Source organism: Amyelois transitella, chromosome 21 (genome assembly GCF_032362555.1).
Source record: "Amyelois transitella isolate CPQ chromosome 21, ilAmyTran1.1, whole genome shotgun sequence".
Taxonomy (NCBI): Eukaryota; Metazoa; Arthropoda; class Insecta; order Lepidoptera; family Pyralidae; genus Amyelois; species Amyelois transitella.
Window position 1 is genome coordinate 6811000 of NC_083524.1, and position 21246 is coordinate 6832245.

The following is a 21246-nucleotide window of genomic DNA, read 5'->3' on the forward strand; positions in this document are numbered from 1 at the left end:
AAAATAATCAGTAAAACTGCGTAAATATTACAAAAAAAGTGAAATAGATATTGTACCATATTACTATAAAAAAGAGCGATTCCGGCCAGTGCGTGGTGAGAAACGAACTTTCCTAATTGACCTTAGTCTTGGATGTTTATCTATATAAGTATTTATTATACGATATAGTATCGTAGAGAGAGTACGAGTTAGTATCTCGTATCTCGATCCGTGTGTTTTATCCTATAAATATGTATTTATTTACCTACTTTTGTATTATACAAGAAACTACGGAGTTTTTATAAATTCGGTTTAAAGTAAAACATCAGCAAACAAAACATCATCATTCTAATAGCTTACATCGTTGTTCCGATAATATAACTATTGCGGCAGTGACACTAAATAGAAATAAAGGATCACACTGGGAATCAAACCCGTGATATGGCTGGTTTATATAAGTGTTTTTATGTTAAAAATCCATTTTAAAATTATTTTATAGCCATAAATAGAATAAGGTAAATGAAATAACTTTCTTTTTAGAATGATAAAATTTTGATATTTAATCATACTTTATTAAACATCAAAAAGACGTATCAATATTATTTCCTTTTACCGTGCGTAAATAATGGACTATACATGTTTTAATGGTTTACAATTACCAGTCAGGGCATCTAATGTATGATACACCTTATGTGCCACACGTAAAGCCTAACCAAAGAAGGTCTACAATTATCAGTCAGGGCATCTTATGTATGATACACCTTATGTGCCACACGTAAAGTCTAACCATATAACAAATATGCCGCCTAACCTACCTGTACCCGTCGGTGAGACCCTACTAGGCGGTGATTTCAGCGGCGGGCTCACAAACTTCTTTTCCGGACTCCCTTTTACAGACAAAATGTCCCGTTTGGCCGACCTCTTAACCATCGTGGCACTATTCAATACCGTGACATTGTGCATATCGTAAGTCCTTTCTAGAGGACTCTGCACTTTTGTGACGGTGTAAGATTTGTCCGACACCATGTCGTAAATGGGTGATATGGTGCTGTGTATGTTCAACAGGTCGTTTTTGGACCCCTTGCGCACAGACATAAGGGGCGTGGACGCTATTTGCAACCCTGGAATGGAGGTGGAAAGCTATATGTGATGGGGCTGTTCATTTATTATTGATAGTGAACAAATGCATTTTTGACGATAGTAGTTTGCACGCCGTGCGGTCCCGGCACCAATTGGAAAAAGAATGGGACCACTCCATCTCTTTCCCATGGATGTCGTAAAATGCGACTAAGCGATAGGCTTATATGCTTTGGATTCCTCTATTAGGCGATAGGCTAGCAACATGTCACTATATGAATCTCAATTCCATCATTAAGCCAAACAGCTGAACGTGGCCTATCATTATATGTATGTATTATGGAAATAAAACGAGAAATATTTGGCAATAAAAATTATATCTGACTTTTTTTTCTAACTAACAATACCATGGCAACGGTTGCTATGGCGTACGTAAAGAAGGTTGCCTACAATTATAATAAATGAACAGCTTGCAACCATGTCCAGAACATAAAAATCAATAAGCAAACAAAAAAAGCCAAAAACAACATAAAATTTTGTGATAAACACAACCGTGGTTACCACAGGACCGTTTTATCCCATCACCAAATACCACATTATAAACTTAATAAAAAAACATTTCATTAAGTTTATTTACAAAAACGGTGATCCGCTTAAACTTTACCCAGACCATTGGCATATAACCCACTTGCTTCCGTAGCTAGCACGCGCGACGCCTTTTTTATCGCGCAATAACCTGTCGCTGCTTCGCTCTATGTTATGACGTGTATGTATATAACTAAGAATCTGGATAAGGACATATCCAATTCATCCCGGTAAGAGCTATAATTCCCGTGGGATTTGCAAAAAACCTGTTTGCTTTTTTAAATTGGCGCTAAATTTGTCGCTTTTTGTAAGTGAATGATATATCGTTTATTTTTGACGGCCTCTGTGGCGCAGCGGTAGTACGCTTGTCTGTGGCATCGGAGGTCCCGGGTTCGAATCCCGGCCAGGGCATGATGAGAAAAGAACATTTTCTGATTGGCCTGGATCTTGAATATTTATCTATAAAAGTATTTATTATAAAATATAGTATCTCGTAACACAAGTCTAGAACTTACTTCGAGGCTAACTCAATCAGTGTAATTTGCCAAAAAAAAAAACAAAAATGTTTTTGTGTAGATGGCGCTAAAACGTGGGTAGAAGATAATCAAGTAATAAATGTGTGAGACTTACGCGGGTCATGCGCAGCGGTGTCGGGCACGCTGTCGGGCGGGCTGGACGAGCTGAAGGTGCCGGTGTCGGTACTCTCGCTCGAGCCCACCATAGCCCGCTCTTGAGAGCCCCACTCCTGAAATAAAACATATTTTTTTACGTGACATACATACATACATAATCACGCCTCTTTCCCGGAGGGGTAGGCCGAGACTACCTCTTTCCACTTGCCACGATCTCTGCATACTTCCTTCGCTTCATCCACATTCATAACTCACTTCATGCAAGCTCGGCGGTTTCGGGTACTTTTACGTGACAACGTCTTATAATTCGAAATATCACGAAAAAACATGACTCATGCGGCGTTACCTCGCTCTGAGGCGTTCCATGTAAGGCTTGAAGTGCAAGCGAGAGCGCGGAACGAGCGACAAAGAGGCACAATCGGCCTTCGGCTCTCTCCTACTTGCACATGCTACCATTCAATCATTATTTTTTTAAGACGTTGTCACGTTCAACTATCGTCAGTAAACCGACTTTACAGACAACCAATTTTTCATCATGGACGAAATTTAAACAAAGAACAAAATAACGGACGCTATCATCTTCTTGACATTAGTTTCAGTTGCGTCCCCACCTCTCTGGAGAGGAGACTTTTAAGTAACGCCGTTTTAATTAGCGATAGTTTTTCGCGAGATAAAAACGGTGTCGCGCGTGCTATTAAGCAAGTCAGCTTTTCATACGAAGCGACTCCCGCCTGTCCTCCGCAGCCTTTGATGATCCTAATCCGTTTGGACCATGGTTACAAATTCGATCGCTGTAATGTGCAGATTTCCTTGTCCGAAGAGAGCAAAACGGTCAATACTTTTACAAATATAGTCTTTTATGTCTTGGCGTTAAACTCGGCTACAGCCTCATCTCTCTAAGACGAACCTTGGGTGCGCCTTTAGAAATAGCTTAACTTTGAACAAAAATAATAAAGGGTTAAATTGAAATAACAAATATTACCTCTTGTTGCAACGTCCTGTCACTAGCATCAATAAGGTTCAAAGTCGCCGAGTTGATATCGATCATCTGTTCGTCGGCCTTCACGTACACCACCGTCGTATCCATCGCCGCTTTACTCGGAGACACTTTCTTGAAGGTGGCGTTCCTTTTCGGCGTTTCCCTCGTTGGTTCCTCGTGTCTGTCAAAACCCCCATTCAATCTCCGCCTAGACAACAATTCCGACGCGTTCTCCATACTTTGCCTAGGCACAGTTATAGTCTGATTGGGTAACTGTATAGTTTTAATCGGAGCATCAGATTTCTCAGGCTCGGAGGGCAATGCTTTCCGAGCTAACGATAGCTTCTGCCGCGCCTGTATTATCTCATTCAGCTCTTGCTTATCAAGCGTAACGTTCAAACTGTTCCTACCCAAATCAACAGTTTTCTGCATGCCCATGTCTTTGAAAAACGCATCGTCTTGTTGGAACGTGGCGTTCAAATTCTCCTTTTCCGCGTCGTTGTCCTTTCTAAACTTGTTATTGGAATAATGCAGCGTTATCGTTTCTGTCATATCCGGCGATTTCGTAGCATCCTTCTTGTCACAGTTTTCGTTCAAAATTTTCGTCGAATCGATTTGTACCGCTTGCTCTTTTGATTTTGTGTAGCTCTCCGAGTTCCGGGGCATCGGTGATTCGCGTTTCGTGATGCTGTTGTACAGTTGGCACCTCGGTCTTGACGATAGGAGTCTCTCGGATTGTTCTAGATGGGTGAACGTGGCCGAGCTGAAGATATTGGAGTCAGTGTTCAGTTTGGAGGTGTTGGAGACTACGTAGGAGGAGTTGACTGAGCTGACTAGACTGGGGGGTAGGGAGTCCATGAGGCTGTCGTTGTCGGGGTAAGTGGTCTGGGAGAGGAAGCTGGTGCTCATGTCCTTCTCGTCCAGTATACTGAGGGTCATGCTTGTCATCATAGGGTCTATGCTTTCACGGCCGATTGTCGGTGGACCTGGGGAGAAATATAGCCTTTTGAATTAAATGAAAGGTGTTTTAACACAACAGTGCAGTGTTCCGGTTCCTGGAACCAATAGGAAAAAAGAATAGGAACACTTCATCTCTTTCCCATGGATGTTGTAAATGGTAACTAAGGTATAGGATAATAAACTTGGGATTCTTCTTTTAGGCGACAGGCTAGCAACCTGTCCCTATATGAATCTCAATTCTATCATTAAGCCAAACAGGTGAACGTGGCCTATCAGTCTTTTTAAGACTGTTGACTCTGTCTGTCCCGCAAGGGATATAGAGTGATTATATGATGATGATGATTCCATCATGGAACTGTACCATATAGATGTGGTTGTATGTATGTGAAACTGTTGACCGATCTAAATTTTACCGTGGAGTGAAATAAGGACCTGGACCTGACGTCCAGACTAGAACATACGCAAATTTCTTACCAAATGAATTAAGTTATTTTTTAAGTGAAATCTAAATTACCTGAATCTCTATGCGAGGGACATTTCCTTGCATCCAGCGATTCCGGGTTGAAGTTTCCAGAACTTTCCATGAGAAGTGAAGACACCAGGCTGGGGGGTGACATCCGCATGAGAGATTCCCCACTCTGGTACATGTTGAGACTGCCTCGCTCGTTCATTATATTTGTAAGGCCTCTGCGAAAGGAAATTCGTAAAAATTAAGTAAATTATTTAAGAAAAAGTTTTTGTTAGAAAAGAATTCAACCGCCGTCCCTGCCCTGTAGATGTCGTAAGAGGCGACAAAGGAAAAAGATTGATGATTGAAATGATTTTGTAATATGTTTGGTAACCTTGAGGTTCGAAGGTAATAGTGGAAAAAGCAAAACAGGAATACATTACGACAAGAGAAAGACACTAAAAAGCTTTTAATTTTTTTATATATTTTCGGTAGAAGCTAATCCATTAGATTACATGAGTCTTTTTAACCACGTACATATATCAAAGAACCTACTTGACACATACGTAAATGAGAAAAAAAACAATACAACAATGTCAATATAACAGTGAACGCGCCAAAACATACTTTCATTACAATTACTTCTCGTGAATTGGCGCCAAATGCACTTATGTGAGAGGGAAAGTTTAAGGTTATTTGTTACACCCGAAGACAAATCACTTTCTATATCGGTAAATTGATTGACGTAAAGCAGTTATTTAAAACGTGCAAAGTCTTAATGACATTTATATTATGTAGGTCTTGGAGTCATCCTAGTGTTATCTCAATAAGAATTTTTTAAAAAGAAAACTGGTCAGAAATTTTAAAAATCGTTCCTGTAACACGTTTAATAATGATATTATAATATTATTCAAAATAGTATTAGTTAAGTACTACGTACTATAGATTCCGTGTCATGAACCGAGAACCGTCTCGGGACTTATTCCTATGGATGTCGCGCAAGGCAACCAAATCTATGGGCATCGTCTAGTACAGCTTTTGCCATGATCGAATATGGGTTAAGTTCCCTTGCCAAGTTTTCGGTGGTAAAAGGCCCCGGGCTCCTTTGAGAGGTTTGGATGTATTCATGAATGATAATGAATCACGCCATGAGGATAAAGGTAGTCATACTCATACTCACTTGTTGAATGTGTTGTGGAGATTGTGCGCCGGCTGCGAGAGGTCTATGTTGATTGGTTTGGACGGAGTGTGCTCCGCCAACCTGTCCCCGTCTGCAGATGGCGCTTCTAGATCTTCCAACTGGAAATATGAACATAAACGCCATTATTTCTCTGATTAGATTCTCATGTACCATTTATTTAACGGGAAATTTTCATTGTTACCGTTAAAAGTTTTTTAGCATCTCAGTAATTCGCTATGTGTCGCTTCAATTCGCGGCTCGTTTTAATATTGTTTTTTTTTTTACAATGGTTCCAGATCCCTATCTAATTGTAGAAATCTTAAGTCAATTTCTTAAAGGGCTTCAATGAAATGAATATTTTCTAAGCTTCTGTTTCTATTTATTATTAAAATCTTTTATTTATCTTCTACTGTCAAATCATGAAAGTTTAATTTGACCTACTTTACGTAGTTCGATTGAGCTTAAAATTTGCAGAGATATGTATGTTGGTCGGATGGCAAAGATATATGGTAAGAATATTATATAAGGCTAGAAAATAAGCTTTGATAATAATAAATATTTAAAACATACATACACACATATAATCTTAATATCCCTTGCGGGGTAGACAGAGCCAACAGTCTTGAAGACTGATAGGCCACGTTCAGCTATTTGGCTTTAAGATAGAATTGAGATTCAAATAGTGACAGGTTGCTAGCTCATCGCCTAAAAGAAGAATCCCAAGTTTATAATACTAACCCGTAGTCGCCTTTTACGACATCCATGGGAGAGACATAGAGTGGTCCTATTCTTTTTTCTATTGATGCCGGGAAACACACACAAAATATTTAATCGTTTCAATATTTTTGGCGATCGATTAATAGATTTATCATTTGCCAAACCATATGAATATACTTGTACATTTGTACATAATATCTTCATAGTTCTCAATTTTATTAACAATAAAATTTCAAAGCTAAACATTTCCCTTGTCACAAATACTGCAACAATGTTTAACAAACAATAACAGGTACATAACAAAGTATCGACAATGCTGTGAAAATATTTGCTATACAGCGTGAGACGGAACGCGACGCGCATCGTGAGATATTTGCAGCTATGACAACAAACTGAAGACGTCATACAATTAATGTTCATTGTATTATGTATTGTAAAAATAACTGTCGCTGAAAATATTTTCAAAATACCCTATTATTAAGGAAGGAAGTGAAAGGCCACGCTTGAAAGCTACAACCCTACAATAAACGAAACAAAACTTGACTGTTATTAATAGTCTTTTTTCTATATTATAGCTTCCGTGGTGCCGTGTGATTCCCGGCGCCAATACAAAAAAGAATAGAACCATGAATGATGAAAAGGCATGATGTCGGAAAAGGCATGATGTCGTAAAAGGCGACTAAGTGATGGCTTACAAACTTGGGATTCTTTTTTTAGGCGATGGGCTAGCAACCTGTTACTATTTGAATCTCAATTCTATCATTAAGCCAAATAGCTGAACGTGGCCATTCAGTCTTCAAGACTTGTGGCTCTGTCTACCTCGCAAGGAATATAGACGTGACCATATGTATGTATTATGGCTTCCACCGGACTTTCGGTGATTCCGCTAATGTCATGGTTTGAAGAGACACGAAGTTACGAAATTGGTCGATGGATGGATGGTTAAACGTTGGCAATAGTCAAAAACAAAAGTTCTACTGCCGCAAATTGTAAGGATTGACAGAAGAGTTGATAAAGATATTTACCAATTGTCAACCTTGACAAATGATCATTGGGAATGTTTGATACATGAAGATAGTACAACTAAAAGTTAATAAATAAGCGATAATGTAAAAATTACTTTTATCAGTACAACCAATTAAAGAAAGTATCATAAAATAATGTTAAGACTTGGAGATGGCCAACCATATTTTAAAGAACGTAGCTTAAAAAGATAATAAATAGTCAAGTTTTCCGTTATATTAATATATAAGATAACGGAAAAGGTGACGTTATTTATTTATAAATATTATAACGATGAGGAAGCTAGTGCGTAACTAAATATAAACCTGTTAGCATTCTAATATTACTAAGTCTCAGAGCAACTCAGTCTATCTATTCTTGACACAAGAAATTTGTTATTTATTATTCATATTTGCCACCTGAACATGTTTGCTTGTGGTGCTATTTGCTATTTCGTAAAGATTTACTGGAAAATATCGCTAATGAGATAAGTAAATAAGTATAACTTCAAGTAATTAGTATGACTTTATACATACATACATAAAACACGCCTTTTTCCGGGAGAGGTAGTCAGAGACTACCTCTTTCCACTTGCCGCGATCTCTGCATACTTCCTTCGCTTCATCCGATTTCGGTTACTCTTGACCTGACCCTTTACTTTACGCTTGATTTTATATGGCCTTTCTGATATATTATTACAACATGCGGATTGTCAAAGCAAGAGGTTTAAATCCCATATCGGCCATGTACCAATGACTATTTTCGAACTTATGTACTTTAGTTTGAATACTAACCGATGCTCTTACGGTGAAAGAAAACATCGTGGGGAAACCTGTTCATTTGCGCAACTGGATGTGTAACCATTATCGATCTAATACAGGTTAGGTTCACCTGCAAAGGTTGCGGAGGTCAGACGGGAGTCGGGAGGTAATGTAAAAACCTAACTCACCCAATCCAGGATCCATGGTTAAAGGCATACGCCGGGCTCCTCTCCAGAGTGGTGAGGATGCAACCGGGACTCAAGTCAGGCGAAAGAAGGATATCCTTCTTCAAAAAATATTTTACCAATACAATGTCGAATCCAAAATCGTGATGGAGATGCCATAGGAAATATAAGCAGGCTGAGCCGCGGTAAAAGCTAGTTAAGTCTGAATTTTTTTTATTGAGAGATTACCTTGTATATGTCGTTTTAAGTCTCTATTGATTGCTTCCGTTATGCATGGACGGATGATTGAACAAGGCAGGACGTTTAAAGGACTTTACAAGTTAATTTAATAGTGTATTTATTATGTACTAGAGGCTGCACGTGACTTCGTCCGCGTGGAATCAATCCCGCGGGAACTCCGGGATAAAAAGTAGCCTATTTGTTATTCTAGGTCTTCAGCTGCCTACATACCAAATTTCATCGTAATCGGTTCAGTAGTTTTTGCCTGAAAGAGTAACAAACATCCATACTGACAGACTCACAAACTTTCGTATTTGTAATATTAATAGGATATCATTTATTTATTTATTTAAAAAAAAACCTCAATTACATAACCGCGGTTACATAAGTTGTTGATAGAAAATTAAAAAATCCATCAGACTAATCTAATTTCCCGGGCATGAATGGCAATTGAATGTTAATTTCATAACAAACAAGGCGTGCACGGTTGAGCGAGTACGCGCGAAGTGAACGTTCAAGTAACTATGCTTTGGTTACCATAAATCAATTACTTTTCAATTTAATCGTGGCTTTTTTAATGTAAGCGTAGCTTTTCCTTGCGATCACTAAATATAATATAAGTTAATTGTGCCGTGTGGTTCTCGACACCAAATTTAATATAATAGAACCACTCCATCTCGTTCCCATGGATGTCGTAAAACTCGACTAAGGGATAGGCTTATAAACTTGGGATTCTTCTTTTAGGCGATGTGCTTGCAACCTGTCACTATTTGAATCTCAATTCCAATATCTTAAAGCTAAATAGCTGAACGTGGCCTATCAGTCCGCTCAGGACTGTTGGCTCTGTCTACCCCCCAAAGGGATATAGACGTGATTATATATATGTATGTATGTATTAACTTAACATAAATACATATAATCACGTCTGTATCCCTTGCGGAGTAGACAGAGCCAACAGTCTTGAACGGTTAAGTTAATTTAATTAATATTTTAGGATCAAAAGATTTAAAAAATACAGACAGGTAATGCTTCAGTTACCTATTTAAACGAATGACTTTAATCGGATAATACGATGGTTGTTTTATCCAAAAATACCTTGGTACATACATACATACATAAAATCACGCCTCTTTCTCGGAGGGGTAGGCAGAGACTACCTCTTTCCACTTCCCACGATCTCTGCACACTTCCTTCGCTTCATCCACATTCATAAATCTCTTCATGCAAGCTCGGCGGTTTCGGGTACCTAGGTACAATTAATCAAATCTAGTCCACAAACAATTTTAAGAACAAATGTCGTTACATTTGACGTAACAATTTCGTAAGGTACCTGTAACTTGACCCATTTGCTCGGCGATGCGGACTGTTCGTTTATCATCTAAGTATACTAATATTATACTAGCGTTGTCCGCGACTTCGTTCACCGTAAGAGTTCACAAGTTCTGCCTCTTTACGGCGCACTTTTAAACTTTAAACCTTTTCTTTTTTTAAACTGGGTTTTATTATTTTAACTCATGGGCTAGCAACATGGGACTATCTCTGAAATGTGACTTTTAAATCTATAGCTTTTAATTTAGTCTGCCTTGTAAGGTTTTACGACGTGATAAATGTGTTAAAATTAGAAATTTAAAGATCATTCCAAATTTCTGTCCCATACTAACAATAAACACTAGCGCCATATAAATAGCTAATCCAGCCCCTGCAGCATGTCACGCGCAACGCTGTTTTTATCGCACGAAAACCTATCGCTGTTTCGCTTTTTATTGTAACGTGAAACGGGACAGAGATAGTTATTTCGCGCGATTAAAAAAGCGTCGCGCATTCCATGCTACGGGGGTAGAAAACCGTTTTTATATCTTTATTGCATACATACATACATACGATCATGTCTATATCCCTTGTGGGGTAGACAGAACCTATTTTATCAAGACTGTTGTCTTGAAAAGACTAAAAGGTCACGTTCAGCTATTTAGCTTAATGATAGAATTGAGATTCAAATAGTGACAGGTTGCTAGCCCATCGCCTAAAAAAAGAATCCCAAGTTTGTAAGCCTATCCCTCAGTCGCCTTTTACGACATCCATGTGAAAGAGATGGAGTGGTCCTATTCTATTTTGTATTGGTGCCGGGAACAACACGGCACACATATCTTTATTGCATATCTTATTATGCGTATTTAAAACGCAATAAACTTATCTTTTACAGTGACGATGGCAATTCCGTTTGATATGATATCGGCGTTTTTTGTGATGGGGATTACACTGATATTCAGTCTTTGGAAAACAATTTATTCCGTTAATTTAAAATTAACGGAATAAATTGATTTCTAATTTTCAATTCACTTGTGTGTCGTCGTCCTTATTTATCATTAAGCTGACCGCCAAGTAATTAAGCTTTAAAATTCTTACAAGAACATTAACAACGAACTTCGGGTTTTGAAACAACAAGCTTTGAATTTTAGTAACATGCGATTTTTTAATTACTTTCATTAGCGAAAACACGCATGGCGCCTTTTAAGCAGTGAACTTATACAAACTGCTTACCTGTGTTGAATTAAAGACAATAGCATCATCATCTTACAGGAATTTATCCTGATTACGACCTCCCTCTATAAGACTATATGTGACTACGATTCACGAGTGGTCAAGTCGAACACAGGCTATCTGACATCGAAATTTAACAGGTATATTTACAGTATACGACGATACGTTTGGTTACTAATTAAAAAGAATAGGACCACTCCATCTCTTTCCCATGGATGTCGTAAAACGCGACTAAGGGATAGGCTTATAAATTTGAGTTTCTACTTTAAGGCGATGGGCTAGCAATCTGTCAGTATTTGAATCTCAATTCCATCATTAAGCCAAACAGCTACACGTGGACTATCAGTCTTTTTTAGACTGTTGGCTCTGTCTACCCCGCAAGGGATATAGACCTATGTATGTATTTACCGTATAAAGCATACCTAAAGCTTCAAATAAAACATACCTGGGGATCCTCATCCTGCACCAGACTCCTCCTTTTCATTGCGTACTCCTTCACCGTGGTACTGTTATCAGTGTTCGCATCAACATTGAACGTCTTCAGTCGGAGCATGGGGCTCACCGGTCCCAAAGGATTGCTGTACTTGTTGTACGTCAAATACTTGTTCGCCGACGTGTTGGCCGACGTGTTGAGCGACGTGTTTGGCGACATCGAAGGTGGATTCGACGGAACCTCGACGATGCTTTGGATGCTGGGCCGTTGTGGTCGCCTCTTCGGTTTGACGTACGTTCGCGAGTCGAACTTGTGCTTGTCCGGCATTGAGTAGATTTCATCTGGAACGAATGTGTCGATAAGTATAATTAGGTTTTTTTACAGATACATAATACATACATAAAATCACGCCTCTTTCCCGGAGGGGTAGGCAGAGACCACCTCTTTCCACTTGCCACGATCTCTGCATACTTCCTTCGCTTCATCCACATTCATAACTCTCTTCATGCAAGCTCGGCGGTTTCGGGTACTTTTGACCTGACCCTTTACCAGGACGTCCTTAATTTGATCAAGATACGTTCGTCTAGGTCTTCCCACTCCGACTTTTCTTTTTACAGATACAATTTACAAATCTACATATTATGTCATATAGTATATCAGTATATTGTGACAATTGTCTTTTAGATTCACAATCAGTGTTGCTGACTGACCATAGAGCCAGTATTCTGGTTTTTTTTATTCTTACGATCAGTTTCCTGAATGTGTTGACAGACAAACAAAAACCCAAGTTTTTATGATGTATTACAACTTATGATAATGAATGACGATAATGCAAAATAGAATCCGCTTGATTGATTCTTATCAAATCGTAAGACGACGAAATAATAATTATTTTTTTAAGGAATATAAGGGATAAAGATTTATTGTTTGAGTAATTTACAACATCCACGGACCAATATGGGTTAGGTTCACCTGCAAAGATTACGGAGTAAACTCAAACCTCGAGAGGTAAGGAAAGGATACAACTGAAACTAACGCTAGGAAGATCATGATAAATAAATTGCATACAAGTACGCAGTTTGCACATTATGCAACTACAAAAATACGTAACAACGTTGTTTAAGTTGCAGTTTATTTATGAATCAGACATAAGATAGACCTTCAACACGTCCTTCCGCATTCGAAAGATATCCCTACCTACGTCAAAACTCGTATAATGCAGTAAACTACTGCATATTAAATATACTCGTATCTTTGTTTCAATAGATAGTCGATTACTTCTTTAGTAAGTAGGTATATTTCGTTTATTCTTATACGTGCAATGGCAATGTTTTTAATTGTCTCAGAATCTGTCACAGGTTCAGTATCTTGTGATATCCGGTTAGGTTATGATAGAAAATGTTGATTTAGGATAACATACGCCACGCTATAGTATAAAGCTTTTACTAAAATTGAGTTCCCAATTCTACCCCAATAGAGTTTTAAATAAATAAATAAGCCACCCTACAGTTGGTCAATACTTGTACGAACTAAACATATGAGATCAGAAATAGGTCAGTAAAATTCCTCAGCTTTATGGTGCAATTGCATCATAGTTGCTTTAAAATGTGTCTTAGGTTCGATATCCAGTCAAATCTATATGAAAATGCTGACTCAGGATAACATTAGTAAGCCAATATATAGTTGGTTAAAACGAACTAAAGGAGATGACATAGAGAACAGAAATAAGGTCATATTCTTCGGGGTTCAAAGGTTCTTGTCTAAAAATCTGTCTTAGGTTAAATTTTCAGACGAATCATGGTTGATAATGACTGATGATAAAATACTCTATTCAGACGATAAACACTTAAACGAACTAAAGAAATCAGATCAGAAATTAGGTAATATTCTCAATCTAGAGCTCGACACTATATCAGATCAAATTAGAGACGCGAGATAACCTAGCGATAAGGTCGACGAACTCATTTTAAAACCGCATCTTAAACCGGTCGTTCTATTATTATCCTTCTTGTTGGATTCTAAGTTGTATTTTCGCTTGATCTAGCCCTGGATGGGAGAATTTTGATTGTGTGATGTTGAGATCTTCCAAAAAGGTAGATGAGCTCTTTGGTTTTCGAATTAGGTCGAGAACTCGTGATTTATGAGAAAAACGGGAAACAAAACTTTAGTACAAACAAGAATGAAAAAATGAAAATAGTAGATTGATTATATTAGTTACTTATAATAATAAATTAAAATTATCAAAAACAAATCAATGTCAAACATTCTAAAAACAGATAGCAAAAGGTAGGTTCTTGCTTAAAACAGAGTGCTTAGGCTATTTGTATTGTAAGGTAATCACGTAGTAATCACGAACCAAGTAATACTATGTATATAATAGATCTTTCTCTCACCCACACCCTAATAGATCTCAATGAGCCAAGCAACAATGGGTGGATTACGAAAGTTAAAAAAAATTGGACAATAAATTAGACAATAAAAAGTTTAATCGTTTATTCCAACGTAATATTTAACTTAAGTTTTAGTTAAAAGAATTTCAATGTTAATTATAATCACATTATTTTTTTAGACTTTAGGCTAAGAAGGATCTAATAAATAATTGACAAAAACTTTATAATACTGAAAGAATATTGATCGTTTAAGATGCTAATAATTCTCTGGAATACATGAAAAGCATCGAAAAACAAGTTGGAAAGTGACCATTTATTGGATACAATAATCACATTAGATAAGTGTGATGAAATTGAGCAGAATGAAAGTATAATAATAAGCTTGCATGCTAACGCAGAGCGAGTCCAAAACTGAATTGCGAAAACGAATTAAGAAAATGCTGTGTATAAGTTACAAAATTTACAGATAAAATTTTCTATTCTGCAAATTTAAAAGGGAAATGTTCCTCATACCACGAAATTAATCTAAGTACATTTGCTAAAGATCGTAGATTTAGAAATTACCACCGAAGTTTGAACCCACAGACAAGTTTTACCATCGGTTATGTCGATAATAGCCCTCAAGAAGAAGTGTAAATGAAAACAGGAAAGAGCCAAATATATCCACCTGCTATTTACATGGATGACATACAACTTAACTCACCTACTAACTTAGTGGCACACACAAAAGGTGCTGCACAAAACTTTTTATCAACTGGTCAATAAAAGGCATCTTGCACATTTCTGCTTGTACAGCAAAAAGTGAAACTTGGTACACCATTAATGAAACTGGTTACGTTTCGAATACTAAATAGCTTGTGGGTGTATATGTCGTTGCATATGGTTAACAATACAAGGATGTAAGCTAGTATATACAGTTAAATCATACGCCGTACAAGGTGGCTAGATTTCTTTATATCGATTGGGATGTTTTATGTAGGTGTGGTGTTTTAGCCGTGTGGTTCCCGGCACCAATACAAAAAAGAATAGGACCACTCCATCTCTTTCCCATGGATGGCGTAAAAGGCGACTAAGGGATCGGCTTACAAACTTGGGATTCTTTTTTAGGCGATGGGCTAGCAACCTGTGACTATTTGAATCTCAATTCTATCATTAAGCCAAATAGCTGAACGTGGCCATTCAGTCCTTTCAAGACTGTTGGCTCTGTCTACCCCGCAAGGGATATAGACGTGAACATATGTATGTATGTATGTATGTGGTGAAATAATAGTAATTTTGGTGGCAAATTATAAAATTACGTAATCGTTATTACATCTAATTATAACTGAAGGTCATCATGATACAGAAGACACATATCAAATTATGGTGAGCTGTTTAAACATATTTGCGGCACGGTTCCAGCTTGAAACTACTGCGTACATTAACTTTCAGGAATGTAAAGATTAAGATCTGATAAATTAGCATATGCCTACTTATCGAAAAGCAATCAAACCTCTTTTTCACCTGTACAAGTTTAGCTATAATCGATGCAAACTATTACGAGAAAAACTTGTGTAACCAGGCTTCCTTCATTACTTCCTGCGATGCGTAGGCAATTGATAAAGAGTCTTTTTTTCTTAGATCGTGGAAACTGGAATGATTATGAATAGAAACAGTTTCATAGTGATGCATCAAATAACGAAGCTATTATTCCAGATAAACCTTGAGACATGTTTGCGATGGATTTTGTATATGATACAGTATTATATTAAAAAGTATAGTAAAAAAAACACAAAATATATTGAACTCGGTAAATATACATTCTTAGCAGAACCTCAAAGTCTATCGACAATGTAGTTGGGTCATTATATAAACGAAAATCAGAGGAAGGCCATTGGGCACATAATTGACAAGATAACTATTATCAAAGATAAAAAACAATGCAAGACATAAATTCTTTATAATAAGTATTGCATATGCACGAATGAAGACCGACTAAACATATTTTGCGAATTGGACAAGGAAATAAATGCCGATTGAAGGTGAAAATGTTTTCACAACAAGATGATGAACTTACGAGATAATTCTTATTGGTGACTCAAAATTGATACTAAATAACGGTCAAAATTATAACACCACATTTTAAAGTAAAAACATTGGTATTGCTTCAGACAAGTAAACTGACCATTTGCCTTTTGGAGAACCTTATTAGGTCGATAACATTTATATATCATCCATCAATGGTCACAGTCTTTAAGCAATCGAAGGTCAATTCACTATGTCCACTTCATACATCGCATCCACGTCCACACATGATCTGCCATGCGGATATATGAGCAATGTCATCGAGCCAATTTTCCAATTACGTTACGCCGTTTGCGAACGCGATAGGAAATTGTATGTTATGTCCCGTTTCGGTTGATTCTCCGTCTGGTCAGTTTAATTGATCGATGTATTATTGAGTGTGTAGTACTTATGTGCCGTGTGGTTCCCGGCACCAATAGAATAAAGAATAGGACCATTTTTGATAGTCCAATTACCCAATATGTACCCACACATACGCAGGAAATCGGATCTTTGTTCAGGACTTATGGTGCGTATCGAATGTCATTGGCTACCGATTAGAATCCTTTGTCTGACTGACGAAAATCAATCGGCTGACTACTAATTGGCTTTTGTTTACTAGTTGAACTTTTAAGAGTTCATTTTTTCTGTAGATGTAAATAGTTATTTGTAAGGAGTGCCTCAAGACAAAAAATGTCCCCTAGGAGGCGTAAAACGTCTCTTTTTCGTGATAGCTATGTCGCAGAATAACTCTTTCGGAGAATTTCTTTTTAGCGTATGTCAATCAGAAAAGTACAAATCAAATCGTTTAGTTTTCCACGGCGAAATTCAAGAAAACTACTGATGTTAAAACTAAAGCTGTAGAAATCCTACACTTGATATTTACGATCCTTGGACAGCACCAATTTTAGGTTTTAGGATATGGAAGTAAACGAAAAATAGTCCCGCCACGCGCCATTCGACCAATTGGCAATTAAAAAATTGTAACCAACGTCAAAAAGAGGTTCTCAATGTGATGCGTACGAACAGTTTTGGTAAGCAGATACAACTAAGCTGTGTGCCGTGTTGGCAAAAGTCATCTGTCATACAATCGGAACAATCTCGGATCGGCGCACTTTCACCGCCGACCCAAGTAGGGCTCCGCGGGGCAATTAAATTAATCATGCGAAATGGACGGCAGAGAATAGAATTTTTGATTACCTATGATGGAATGAATGTGAATGTATCGTGTGGTTTCTGGCACTAATAGAAAAAAGAAAAGCACCACTCCATCCCTTTCCAATGGATGTCGTAAAATGCGACTAAGGGATATGCTTATAAACTTGGGATTCTTTTATTCGGCGATGGGATAGCTCATCCAACAAGTCACTATTTGAATCTCAATTCTATCATTAAGCTAAATATCTGAACATGGCCTATTGGTCTTTTCGAGACTGTTGGATTTGTCTACCCCGCAAGGGATATCGACGTGATTATATGAAGGTGTGTATGGAATGAATGGTACTTGCCCAAAGAAAAAAGAAGCATTTAGAACAAGCATAAAAAATTTGTACCATGTAGTTCCAGGCATTTTTTGCTGGTCTGGTTGTGAAGAAATTCATTTTGTAAAAGTTGATCAAGGGAAAGACAAATAAACTTGGAATTCTTCTTTTAGGCGACGGGCTAACAATCCAACACTGTCTTAACCTCAATTACATTATAAGCCATACCTCTTGCTGAATGTGGCTTTTCAATCTCTTCAAAACTATAGGCACTGTCTACTCCATAATGGATTGAGACATGATTATATTTCATGTATGTATACAACAGGATTAATTCTTGATAACAATTTTGAACCATGCTAAAAAAAATGACTCACTTTTAAGTATATTGTCAAGTATGGCAAACAAGTCCTTCTCCAGTGTCTTGTAGTCATTGTCCTCGCTGAGGGGCCAGTCGCAGGACAGGTTCCAGTCGACAATGTCCACTTTGTTGCCGGAGTCACCCGGGATTGTGTACAACCTGTGAGCAAAGAGTATAGCTTTAATGAAGACCTAGAAATATATCTTCTAATTCATATCTTAAACAATTATTTTTTAACTGTAGTAGAAACCTTGTTCACATTTTTGGAATAGAACAACATTTATTTTTTGTGGTGATCATAATAGTTGACTAAGGAAAATAACTTTTTTCTGATTTAACAATTATGATAAAAACTGTGCTAGTTTTAGATAGGATAGATTAAATGTTTATTTGACAGTGCTAATGACACAAAACAAATTTAACAATAGGAAACAAGTTCTTTTTTTCTTTCTTTTCTATATTATGACTTCCACCGGACTTTCGGTGATTCTGCCAATGTCAAGTTGCTTAGTATCATATATGTATGTATGTATAGACATGCTATGGACGTAACCTGTGTCACATCCTCCTTTACTTCAAATAGACAAAATTTTATGTACGTTAAAAGGTCATAACTAGACACCTACCTCTTTAATTAATATATATAGAGTCAAGGAGGAGAATGTGGCCTTTCAGTCTTATTTACACCTTTGGCCTGTCTACCCCCGCAAGGGATTAAGACTATATGTATGTATGAAGAGGACAATACTTTTCTATGCAGATACTATTTATTTGAATTCCAATTTGGTTTTACATAATTAATTATATTAATGAGATATCAAATAATACAGATAAATAGAACACCTAATCATACCATGTGATTGATAACAAAATGCAGTGTGATTTAATGTTTAATTTCCTTCATAGTATGTCAGAATGTTACATACAAACAAATAAAAAAATTAAGAGTGACAAGAGAGAGAGAATGCTCCACTTAATTCCACCAACAAGAGTTAGCTCTTTAATTTAAGAAGTCCTTCATAGCAACATGATTTCAATTTTGAAAAACTTTTTCACATGAAAGTATAAGATTTTTTTATACCAGTTTCTAAGATGAACCAAGCATAATGGATCTAAGAACCAATAATTATTGCATGATGTGAGTACAAACATACAGATATTAATAAATTTTTTAACAATATATTTCAAGTACAAACATTCATGTTACAATTTTATTATTTCTTCAGAGGATATGGATTTTCATTACTAGCTGATCCAACTTAAAATCTGGGCCCGATGTTTTTATTTCTCCCCTCTAAGGGGAGGAATGAGGGAGAAATTCCAGTGGATCAGTTTATTTATTAAGATTGTCGGCCAACTATTACTCACATATATTTTGTTTTAAGGCAGACAATGTTACATGCAGCAGAAAGTGCTTTATAAATATTTGAGCTCAAAAAAAGGGTTAACAAATCCATACCACCTTATTCTCCCAAAATTATTTATAAGAAGGAAGTTGATAAGTCAGTTTTTTTATCATTAACTTGTAAAGTGAATAATTTATGAATGTTTTCATGGGTGAAGCTTTATATTGTCAAACTAACTATACAGTTCAGGATATTGTAAACATATATCATAATGAGGACAGGTTGCAGTCGTAAAACTGACATAACCAGTACCCACAAGACTTCTGACCCCAAATCGAAATTTAAGAAAGTAGTGAAATTACACTAGCTAAGAATAAGTTATGGGTACATACCATGTTTGACTATCGGAAAAATCCAATGATTCCACGTCGATTAGGTCAGAATCAATCATATCTTTGTTTATATTTTGATCACCCTGATTCATAATCCCAGTAAAGTCGAAACATCAATTTGGCACTATACACAAGATCACAATAACAAACGATTTTTAGGATACACACCACATTAATTACACAAATTATTGTAACTATGCAAAGAGAAGAAATTTATTTATTTTATAAGAAACAACACAATACGAAAATTATCCCAGAGAAGTTCAGTTTGGAATTTGACAAGCCTGACAGAACAAACATGACAGATAAGAACCATAAACTAGATTCCAGATTGAAAGAGGATGACAACAACGGTAATTTTCAGAGACAAAACCGCCTGATAAAATTTTTGAAAAACCGTTTTATGTACCTATATAAATTCTCAAAAACCGTTTTATGTATACAATATTAAACGATAAGTAACAATTGAAATAATATTTTTTACATGTTATAATAATACTAAACAATAGAAATATGAAATATTTTCACCTATTTGATACATTTGATGTTGTTATTGTGTGTATGTGTAGTTCCTGTTTAACGTTAATTGAAACTGAAATATTAAGAACATTTTTACCTTAAATTTAAGGAATATTAATCATACTCAGTGTTATTGTATATGTACAGTGTACACACATTATTTAATCTAATTATTATTATCAAACAAAAACATGTAGGGCGGGAACACACGCAGGCGGCTGCTTATAAATAAATTCAAACAACAAGCCGATAAGGCGGAAAACTAGCACGAGTTTTTTAAAATAGCGAGTAGTTTATTTTACATCTGTCGTATTTTATAAGTTTTTTATTTTAACAATTCATGTTTTACAATGTCCTTAAATATGAAAAGCGATATACCAAACAAACTGTTTAAAATCACGTGTTCTATTTCTGTAAGCTTAATCCAAAGGTGCAATCCTTGCATACTTCTTTCGCTTCAGCCAGATTCACAAGGAACTTTTCTCGTCGGTTTAGGTATGGTCTTATAGGTACTCCTTACTTGATCATCGATTCGAGTCGAAGTCCCTGATTTGGTAGAGGTGTGTTTATCTAAGCCTTCCTTAAAAAATCCTTCTTTAAAAAATCAGGGAATAGGTTTTGACGTTAATTTGTCAAAAAATTCTAGGCATGTTGATTCACTGGAAGAAAAAAGATCTCTGCTCTGATTCGATTTGAATCAAACATATAAAAATCAATTCTCGATTAATATAATTGATATGACGTTTGATATGAGCGTCATATACGGACATATTTTGTAACAGCATCAGATAATAATATTTCTTTTTATAAATATTTCCCATTCAAAATGTAATAACTGGACTAGAATAAAATAAAAGGACTACACACGACGATAATACTTACATTATAAAATGCAAATTTGAATTATTTTCAAAAGATTACAAAATAATGAAAATAGTATGTACCCATACCTACTGACATTCGACTGCATTCATAAACATTTATTTTATGCGTGTAAATTATCAATGCGTACAGCC

General features: G+C 36.5%; 1 protein-coding gene across 3 annotated transcripts in view; it reads right to left on the minus strand.

Annotated features, from left to right (window-relative positions):
* LOC106138753 (uncharacterized) overlaps window positions 1-20029 on the minus strand; it is a 28929-nt gene extending 8900 nt beyond the window's left edge. The window contains exons 1-8 of one of the 3 annotated variants that reach the window (XM_013340021.2): window positions 19712-20029; window positions 17990-18132; window positions 11711-12039; window positions 5841-5959; window positions 4727-4899; window positions 3256-4238; window positions 2272-2386; window positions 795-1100 (exon numbers count right to left, since the gene is read on the minus strand). In XM_013340021.2, the coding sequence (XP_013195475.1) occupies window positions 795-1100; window positions 2272-2386; window positions 3256-4238; window positions 4727-4899; window positions 5841-5959; window positions 11711-12039; window positions 17990-18132; window positions 19712-19803 (2260 nt within the window). In that variant the 5' untranslated portion in view covers window positions 19804-20029. The remainder of the gene's footprint in view (window positions 1-794; window positions 1101-2271; window positions 2387-3255; window positions 4239-4726; window positions 4900-5840; window positions 5960-11710; window positions 12040-17989; window positions 18133-19711) is intronic. The other 2 variants (XM_013340022.2, XM_013340023.2) reach the window with 2 other exon arrangements.
* Window positions 20030-21246: the final 1217 nt, after the last annotated feature.